At 38.3% G+C, this 10,650-nt stretch overlaps 1 protein-coding gene across 4 annotated transcripts in view; it reads right to left on the bottom strand.

Moving 5' to 3' along the window:
- The window catches only part of LOC111335915 (uncharacterized), a 23,529-nt gene extending 20,061 nt beyond the window's left edge, over positions 1–3,468 (bottom strand). For 3 of the 4 annotated variants that reach the window (XR_016000865.1, XR_016000866.1, XM_088759231.1), the window contains exon 1: positions 3,229–3,468. Coding sequence is in view for 2 of the 4 variants with exons in the window: in XM_088759231.1 (XP_088615357.1) it covers positions 3,229–3,292 (64 nt within the window). In the remaining 2 variants the exon portion in view is untranslated. The remainder of the gene's footprint in view (positions 1–3,228) is intronic. The other variant, XM_022941913.2, reaches the window with a different exon arrangement.
- Positions 3,469–10,650: the final 7,182 nt, after the last annotated feature.

Below are 10,650 nucleotides of genomic sequence, written 5' to 3'. Positions count from 1 at the left end.
GCGGTAAACTTCAAAGTAATCAGCAGGTCACTTGTAGAACCACATGTTTGGAAAAGAGAGGACCTTCGAATAATTTATAGGTTGAGGTGCATCTCTAAGGGTAATCTCTTATCAATTACATAACGTGTGTATACGGGTAGCACTGGTGTTTGACCCCTTTGGTCTGATTTTGGGTCAGTATCTCCTTCACTGTTTTGGCCAGAAATCGGTCGAACATTTGAAGTTGGCGATGTATTGTTGCAGATGTAATCATCATAATTGTTTTTTCATTGTTGGCTGTGGCGTGGAAGGGTTTCAAGAGGACATGGCGCCCAACTCAACGGATCACAGAGCCACGGGGGAAGGGGGGGTTGAGGAGGGGAAGGGGGCGCTGCTGGGCTTTTATTTTTTCATCCAAACTAGACATTTTCTAGAAAATCCAGGATTATTGATTTTTATTCCTGGTAGTTTTGCTTTTGTTTTTTTAAAACAGTGTGTCTGAGATTTTTAACTATTTTAGAGGAAAACTGGCACTTCACTAATCTTCACTGAGTTTAAGTTTTTTTAATTTCAGAACAATCGTATTCTGATGTGCCAATTTAAGTCCTTCCTGAGCTGTTAATGACAAGCATGTACATGAAACTCGGAAGTAGTGGTGCACGAAACTCAGTAGTAATGGTAGTAAACATGTGAAATTGTTTACTTTCAACTCGCCTAAGTCCATGGTGAGGCTCGCAAACCACTTCTTCCTTCCTGTCACATTTGGACGTCATTTGTGATCTGTTTCTTGACAAGCAAATTATGCTGCCACTATAGAAAAACGCGGTTGGATGCGTGTCATCGTGAAATTGCACTCGTAGTCCTCATCGCAAATTTAGATGTAGTTATTTATAGAAGATGAAGGAATTTGTTTTTTATTAATTCTTAACTGATTTCAAATGTATGCAATAGTTACTTGGTAAAAAATGTATGAAACAAACGTAAAACAGCAAAAGAATGCCGTCTCTTCGCACGAACATTTTCTGTATAATCAACTGGTTGATTAAGTTTTTCAGCTCCAAGCTCCTGGTTGCCGCTCTGATTTCACTTTTCAGTTTATTGTTAAATGTATGATTAAGAATTTATTTATAGTATTTGATTGATTATCCTAATGGGTTCCACAAAAAAAGGAACTCTTATCGTGACCTAATACGTACTTAAAATTGTTCAACCATGTTCCTTGTTAAAGGTAACTTCTGTAAACGGTGAACGGCTTTCGTCGATATTAACAATCTAATAGGGCAGCTTATATTAATCAACCGATCGAGTATTTGACACTTTTTCGCTAAAATAACTTGCCTATTAAAAATTATATTGATGAACTAGCACCAACTAATGATTTAATTCTCATCGATAGTAATTGGTTTGAGGAAAAGATGTGACTTGATTCAAGACGACCACTCAAACTTTACCCATTATTTGTTTCTGGAAATAACTGAATTTTCAAATCCAGCATTGCACGATAAATCAGATATTAGACCAATAAATGATTATGATACCTAAGAGAAAATAATGATAATACTTAGGATTATCATTTTCTCTTCTGTTCTTTACGACCAACGGCTATTTTTTCCCCTTTTTTTACGGCTAACAGTTAACCCAATTGAGACCTTCTTTTAATAAACCTTGAGAGCAGTATTCACCTTTGAACTAATAACCACTTATTGCAAAAAAAAAGCAACGTTGTAATATATGTTGAGAGTCGATTTTGTTCTACGGTTGGGTTTTCTTTTCTAAGTAGAACACCTCAAACTCGTCAGGCTCAAAATATAGAACACCTGCCAATATGGTTTGGGGGTTTTGAATAGTGACATTATTTGGTGGAAAGTAATCATTACTAAAATTTGCGACTGACTGGTCATGGTCGTTTTTATCTATTCGGATGTCATCAGTTCCGAATGTTGGTCCGAGGTATATGTGATTTAAGATGGCCCTGTCTGCGTTTTTATCATGGTTTTAAAAGCTCCACAATGTTCGCTGTTGTGTAAAGGAAAGATAGATGCGTTGGGTGTCTCGCCATATTAAAAAAGTAACCCTCTGCTATTTCAAAATCCTCGTGATGCTCATTATAAGTTGAATTATTCAACTCGCAGTTTCGTTGCGTTCCTTCAAATTAAACTGTAAGTTTATGCTGACGCAGTTGTGATCCAGGTAACACTGCCACTCACTCAAGTCCTGGTCCATTTCCGGTATTGTTCTTATCACGTGATTAATCAAGCGTTTTCCAAAGCTGGAAAGGTTACTTGAGAATTCTATTATCCGGCAATTGCCTGTAAGGCAGTCGTTGAAGTCTTCAGTTACGTCAGAATAGATCGAACAAAATCTGAATAGAAACTATTCTCAGCTTGCTTTAACGCGTTTTCATTTGCATAACAAAATATACGCTCATAAATATACTTAGAAAAAAAAAAAACTTTACATGTCAGACCACCCGTTATACAGATTTCCACCTTCATCGCTAACGTGTATGACTTCTCATATGGTTTAATATTGCATTCGAAAAGCTCCTAGATCACTCAAAAACTCACTCATTCAAATTTCATTTGGAACTCCGCTATTTTTTGCGCAGATAAAAAATTAATTAAAAAAGGCACGCTAAAGCCTTCAATATTAAGTGAAATGTTATGCAAATCACGCAAACGATGGATTCAAAATGAAAAAAAAAATAGTAATAATAAATAATAAAGCATCGTTAAGTGATCTGATGTTTAAGAGAGTTGGGAGGGTGAGACTTATATAAAACATAGACCCAGACTACGGACAAAGATATTACTTTTTAGTATAATTTCAGAGCTGAGCAAAGAGTTTCCAGAAATTAAATCTGATTGGTCGAGCGGTTCCTTATATGACGCTATATAAACCGCTCCGCGCGGTTTATATAAGATGTTCAACTAAAATGTTAATAAATGTTATTAAAATGTTATGATTTTAGAGATTTCTCTGTTGTTCAGCTCTGAATTATACTGAAACAGTTATTCGCCTCAGGCTCGGTGAATATTGTCGAATATTCCCCTCGACTTCGTCTCGAGGATTATTCGACGATATTCTCCTCGCCCTCGGCGAATAATTGTTAAATAATAACTTACATGACCTAGGGACGAGATAATCATCAGAATGCTGCCTGACTGAACATCTTACAAAAGACGAAACCAATTTCTGTAGCATATTAAACAAACTTCACCAAAGTGGGACATCAATGAGAAAACTTACCATCAATACACGCTGAAACCGAATTTAGCAGAGCTATTGAAATAACGGCGCACAAAGTATTCATGATCTCCGAGTTGGTAAGGTAGTTAAATAAAATTGATAGGAAAATTCAGTCAGTCGCCGTAGAGCTTCAACTTGGTAAACACCCAAAAGTGCATCATATTGTTTAACATATCTCAGTTTTTGTTTTCTCTCCACGTACACTCAGATCTAACCAATGGGAAGGTCTTACTAGAGGCAGCTGTTCTTCAAAACCTGACAACTCAAAATTAAAGATGCTGCAAAAGAAAAGAACCTTTAAAAATTGAAACAGGTATTATGTTACAATCATAAATTCAGTGTTTACTATCTACCCATGGGTGTACTCTGCTGACGTTAGAAAACTTTTCCAGGTCAACAGATGTTTCGCATACAATTGTCTCTTAAAGAAGATAATGATCGAAGTCTCTTTTGCCAGAAATGCGGAAATATCTTCGCAGTTGTCGGAAAATGAGACAGAAATGGCCCAGAAATACCCCAGAAATGCCCCATTTCCTGAGCCACCTGCAAAGAAATTTGCAAGTTTAATCGAAAGCGAGCTTAACGAACTATTTGGAGAAAAACGGCACTCAAAAGAGACGAAAGAAATCACAAATTGGGAATCACAAAACGTAAAAGTAACTCTCAGCGATAACCTCGCCCATTTTAATAGGCTTTTAATGGTGCTAAAATTATGATGAAATGAGTTGTTGAAGCTCCAGCTACCAAGCAAAATGTTTGCAACCGTCGAACCCCATTTAATGTTATAATATAACCAAAGTAAAGCAGGCGCTCTGCTTGGTGAATTCAGCGTCCACCATTTGCCCATGGGTGCACGCTGCTGACGTGAGCAAATGCAAAGACTAGTTTTCCGCGCGCGGTTGTTTTTCTGGTCACTTTAGATTTGTTAAATAAAAGAAAACTCTTTTGCTACAATGTATCAATGTTATGTTATGAAACAAATGGTAAACGCAACAGTGAACATTTTTGACTTATGAATGCACTTCAAGAAGCTGGAGTCGCTCTCGGCTATGGCCTCGCGCGACTCTTACGCTTCTTTCGTGCTTAGCAACCTCTCGCATGTATCCATAACTCAATAGTGCATGCTGCACGCTGTGGTGTTTACCATTTGTTAATTCAAACCCTGCCTGAGGCAAAGAAAATTGGCCATCTAGATCAAAATCTACGCAGGTTCTATGCAGAAGCCAGAACGAAAAAGGGCGAAGATTATAGCAAATCTACCTCACTTGAATAACGTAACTCAATCGAAAGATATCTCAATGCCCCTCCTTTGAAATGGAGGACTAATAATTTCCACTGATCCAAGATTTTCAAAATCATAGTTGATGCTAGATTCACAAATAAAATGCCTTTAGCGAAGTGGCAAAAAAAATGTCTCACACGAGCTGCTATCGAGGAAGAAGACCGGCTCCAGAACCTGAAATCCAGCGAAGTTTTTTCCTTGTCTCAAATATGAGGGAACTTAAGCAGTCACGAAGGCAACGCCACGGAAGACGTCGATTAAAGAGTGAGTTTCTACTTTTAGTTAGAATTTCGAAAATGGCTGCATGTGCTTACCGTCTCATAGGGCGCCAGACCTCAAACTCAACATAACGCGTAAAAGTAGCGTTGAGTTCCAAATGTAAATGAAAATAATTTGCCGCCGCGGTTTCGGTTCGCAGACGACGCAAATTTTGGTGATTTCACGTTGTTGTTTTGCAAAGGACGACTAAGAATTGCGTACAAAGTTTAAAAACGCACCTGCTGGGCTATTGTTCTGCCAATTAGATCTATTGTTTTTCCACGTTCTCGTTGCCGTCGCCGTCGTGGTTTGCTTAAATTCCCTATGTTCCCTGCGGAGGAACGTTTGGTTTCATGTTGTCCTTTTCTTTTGCCGAACGGGTCACGAATGTCAAAGAAGCTTGACAACGAAGAGCTTAAAGTCTGAAATCGATGCGGCTGAAAAACAATGAGCCACGATTTTATATCAAAGAATCATTCGGGAGGATTGAACGATGCAGAAAGCAGAGAAAAAGAAGCAATAAAGTATGAAACCCAAGATCAAGTTGACGGCTACAAGGTGACGGCTACACCGTCCTGCAGATAATCAATCCAAAGTGCACTGCCTTTTGTCAGTATCCGAAGAAAAACAGCACAGCTGAAGAGCAGTTTGCATTTGGTACAAAGCAAGACCGCTCAGAAGCACGACCGCTCAGAATACACAGCCACACTAAGAACGTTGAAAAATATCTACTGCCATCACTCTCTCGGGTTCAACGCGGGATTTCAAACCGCTACATAGAGGCCATTTCAGGACACCGCGGTAAGAAGTCCTAGTGAGCTATATCCCTCGAAAAAGAAAAAGTTTAAAATAAGCAACTTTGTTGAGTTCTTCCTCGACAGTTCCATACGGTAAAGATGGTAAGCTTCTATAGAGACTGTGGCGCTACGTCGGTGAGTGGGTTTAATATATATCACATGGTTTCATGAATTGAGCTGGTAATGTACATTAGCCACCGTAAAGAGCTTATAAAGCTGACGTTTCGAGCGTTAGCCCTTCGTCAGTGTCGTCAAAGTGTCATCCAGAATGCCGTCAAAAATGGTACGAGTAGCAGGTCCACAGAACCTTTGTTGAAGGAAACTATAAGTCCTCCCGATTCTTCCCTAAGATTGTCAAACTTCTTCCGGTATTCCTTTGTAGGTTTCTGAAAGAAATTGACAACTTTTGTCTTAAGTAATTTGAGTTAAAAATTTACAGCCGCGGGTGGGTTGAGGGGGTGTTTAATTAGCTACCTCAGTCAAGTCGCTCAACGAATTAATTATGTATCTGAAACTGATATACATTGAATTACGTGATCCGTATGTGAAAGTTACATTAAATTGTTAGCAAAACTCAGTGACAACATAAAGTAAAATAAATCGTAGGTATAAACTGATGAAAAGGTGATCGAGAAGTGCGTATTTGTCTATGGTTTACTCATGTGTCTTTTAAAACAAACTGATTGAAGAGCTCTCACTTTATTTAATCAGCATTAATTCGTTATTATTAGCTTTCGTTCTCATAACTGCTAAGAATTGATACAGCTTGTTACTCGGGCCTTTTAAAGGAAACGCCCGAGTTGAAATTTTTTCGTTCGGTTGCAAATCGCAGTCAAGTCCTTAACACGCATGCGCTACGGTCGGACTCTGACGCACGCGACGTTTTGACTGATAAGCACTTGGCGTGGTGTAATGGCGGAAGAAGAGATGTTTTCGCAGTGCAAAGTCAGCACAGATACTGTATATAATAAGCTCAAAACGCTTATAAAATGTACACACAGCCTTAGCGGTAGACCACACCAAAAAATGGCGAGCGTTTTCGGAACGGGTCGGTCCGCGAACCTTATGAGAGATTGTAACGAAGTTTCCAGAAATCAAGAGAACAATTTAGAACATTGAATTACCGCATCACTATTTTTATAAGCTGTGCTGGATACTTCTCCTTATTCTAGAACATTCTGTTGAGTTATTTTAAGGATATTTCTACATTAGCGTCTAGAATGTTCTTACTGATAAAAATAGTGTTTTAGAAGTAGGTCTGACGTAATCGGCTACTATTGTAAGGTTCAAGATCGTGAGATTTCGTAGGTTTTTCAGAAGTTTAAGATATCACTGTAAAGTTAGGTTGTAGACTAATAAAGTGTTAAAGTAGAAAACAGGAATCTTCTCTTGGCCTCGTGACAGAGATCTCTTTATGAGCGAACATTTGTGAGTGAACCTTTCACCGAGAAACATCCTACATCAACTGAGTAATTCATTCAAGTTTATTTCAACACCTGCCCACAACTCATTATGGCCACAATGCACGGTTTTAAAGAGTGAGTTTTCAAAGTTAAGACTTTGACGAAAATAATACTTAAATTCAATCTTAATTGATATCGTTAATTTTTGTGATCTTCAAAACTAGAAAAAAACAACTATAAACTTTCCTGAAACACAGTTTTCTTTTTCTCTTATATCAGGAGAGACTGAAATTTCTTCCAAAACTTTGAGTGATGCAGTTCATAATATGCAAATCTTTTCTCTGATGTCAACCAACTCTTTGTCACAACCACCAAGCCATTGTTTAAGCGGACAAATATTTGTATTGGAACTGTTTGCAAACTGCCTTTAAATCAGAGTCACCCAATAACGCCAGGCCTTAAGTATCTTCATTTTATTTATTTTATTACTGACTAAGACAAAGAAATTCGAAAATGGAAATTGTTTTGTGACATCAATCATAGATATTACACGACATAAACACTCGGATTTTTCGGCGTAGTCCGAAACGTTGCGTGAGTGTTACGTGTGGAAGTCTGCGTCTGACCACGCTCTAACTAATTCTACTGGATACAGACAAGTGTTTAACATGAGCAACTTTGCTGAGCTCTTCCTCGACAGTTTCATTCATAACGGGGTCAGTTAGGGGTCTATCAACACATGGTTTTAGCCACGGTAAGGAACTTCTTAAGCTGACATTTCGAGCATTGGCCTTTCGTCAAAGCGTCGTCAAAGTCTCCTTCGGTTACGTTAGCGCGTTCGCATTGCTTTAAATGAGGTGAGCGTGAAGCGGAATAATAGTAATAATCAGCTACCGACTGAGTTCACTCTACTGTGACAACTACAATGACAGCTGTCCACTATAAACTCATGTGTTTTACTCATCTTTCTTCAGTAGAAAGCCGTCCGATAAGGTGAAAGTAGCAGACTGAGTCTTCTTGATTTTCCCTAAAATCGTCAAACTTCCTCCGGTATTCCCCTGTAGGTTCTAAAAGGAAGTGAATTTGAATTTAAAATTTACTCCGCGGGTGAGTTGTGGGGGGTCCGGTCAGCTTCTTCCAGTGGCTAAACGAATTAGCATGTACGTGAAAGTGATATACATTGAATCACATGATCGTAATGTGAAATTTACATTAAATTGTTATTAAAAATTCAATGACCATTTAAAGTGCACCTACACCCAAAATTTTTTTTTCGCTTAACGAAATAAGCTTATGTTTTGGAGTATTTCTGTGCAAAAATTTTTTAATTTGCTCAAATCTTTAATTTTCTATGCCCAGTCAAAATACGGAAAATCGGCCGCCATCTTGCCCCACGACCGAGTTTAAAGAAGAATGGCTCTAGCGGGTAATGTGACGTCAAATCGAGAACACGAAAGTCTGCATTTCACACATTTTCACTTGTTTGGGAAGATTGTCGTCGATATTGTCCGAAATATGCCGACTAGGTGTGTTGTATGAAGAATGTATGAAGCGCGATACCCTCTTGCAAATTTCGCACGTTGCTACATCCTTCTACAACACACTTAGTCGGCATATTTTCGGACAATTATCGACTACAACCTTCCCAAACAAGTGAAAATGTGTGAAATGCAGACTTTCGTGTTCTCGATTTGACGTCACATTACCCACTAGAGCCATTCCTCTTTAAACTCGGTCGTGGGGCAAGATGGCGGGCGATTTTCCGTATTTTGACTGGGCATAGAAAATTGAAGATTTGAGCAAATAAAAACATTTTTGCGCAGAAACACTCAAAAAAATAAGCTTACTTCGTTGAGCGAAAAAAAATTTTTGGGTGTAGGTGCACTTTAAAGTACAAATACATAGCAGATATACACTCATGAAGAAGTGACAAGTGCGTAACTTTCTACGGCTTACTCCTGCTATCTTCAGAAACAAACTGGTTGAACAGCTCTCACTTCATTCCATCAACACCAATCCGTTATTGCTGGTTTGCGTTTTCATGACTGGTCAGAGTTGACACACCTTGTCTTTAACACATTTCGGCTTACCATTCAACACCCGATCTTCTTGAAGTTCCTCTTGAATTAGATAAGAGAAGTTGAGATTAGCTCCGAATTGACCTAGCGACCACCAACTGGAACGATAACTGTTCACGCGCCAAAGACAGTGCAAAAACCAACGCAGCAAAAGAAGTACAAAAACTAACAGAAACAAGAATATTAGAGCTCCAATATTCATTTCTTTCCCAATTTGAGCACAAGAAATTCGGCCAAAAGCGTGAACGTTGACTCTGCAAACCTAGAATCAAATGGCACGTGGCAAGCGAGTTGCTTCATAAGCATTCTTGAAACAATTATACTGCCTTATCAGTGTAATTGTTGACTTGTGCCGTTGTGATCTGTCAACTCAGACAATGCAGAATAGCAATGACAATGAAGAATAGCATAAGGCAAGCAGCACTGTTTAAATTGGCTTTCTTGAAGCCACAATACTGTCTGAATAGTGTAATTGGTGACACGTGCCGTTGTTTAAAATCTGTCAGCTTAGACGATCTGGGCTATTAACGTAATTGAAGACATAACAGTAGAATTAACTGGTTGATTAATTTTCGGCTCCCGGCTCTTGCTGGCATTCTGATTTCACTTTTAATTTCATTGTTAAATGAGTTAGCTAAGAATTGATTTATAGCTTTTTAGTTATTATCCTAATGACCTCCATAAAAAAAAAAAGCGAAAAAGAACTCTAATCGTTGGCTAATGCGTTCTTAAAATTGTTTCACCATGTTCCTTGTTAAGTGTAACTTCTGTAAACAGTGAACGGTTTTCGTCGATCTTAACAATCTAATATGGCAGCTTAATCACCCGATGGAATATTTAACACTTTTCCGCTAAAATAACTTGCCTATGAAAAACTATATTGAAATATTAGAGGGAAAGGTGTGACTTGATTGAAAAAGACAACTCACAAACTTTGTCCACTATTTGTTTTTGTAAATACTGAATTTTCAAATCCAGCGTTGCAAGATAAATCAGATGTTAGACCACTAAATGATTATGATATCTAAGAGAAGATAATGATAATCGGACTATCATTTTCTCTTTTCTTCTTTACGACTAACGGCTAGTTTTTTTCCCTTCTTTACGGCTAACAGTTAACCCAATTGAGACCTTCTTTTAATAATTCTCGAGGTCAAGTATTCACCCTTAAACTAAAATACACTTACTGCAAAAGAACGTTGTAATAAATGTTCAGGGTCGATTTTGTTCTACGGTTCGGTTTTATTTTCTAGGTAGAACACCTCGATCTCGTCAGGCTCAAAATTTGGAACACCTGCCAAGATGGTCTGGGGGTTTTGAATAGTGACATTATTTGGTAGAAAGTAATCATTACCAAAATTTGCGATTGACGGGGCATGCTTGTTTGTAATTCTATCTATTCGGATGTCATCAGTTCCGAATGTTGGTCTGAGGTATATGTGATCGAAGATGGCCCTCTCTGGGTTTTTTATCATGCTTTTACTAGCTCCACAATGTTCGCTGTTGCGTAAAGAAAAGATAAATGCGTTGGGTGTCTCGCCATATTGAAATGCGTGAGTAGACACTGAAATAACAATGAAAGGAATTAGGTCAGTAACACTTGC

The sequence above is a fragment of the Stylophora pistillata genome, chromosome 4, assembly GCF_964205215.1.
Source record: "Stylophora pistillata chromosome 4, jaStyPist1.2, whole genome shotgun sequence".
NCBI classification, from domain to species: Eukaryota; Metazoa; Cnidaria; class Anthozoa; order Scleractinia; family Pocilloporidae; genus Stylophora; species Stylophora pistillata.
This window is presented reverse-complemented; position numbering and strand designations above follow the sequence as displayed.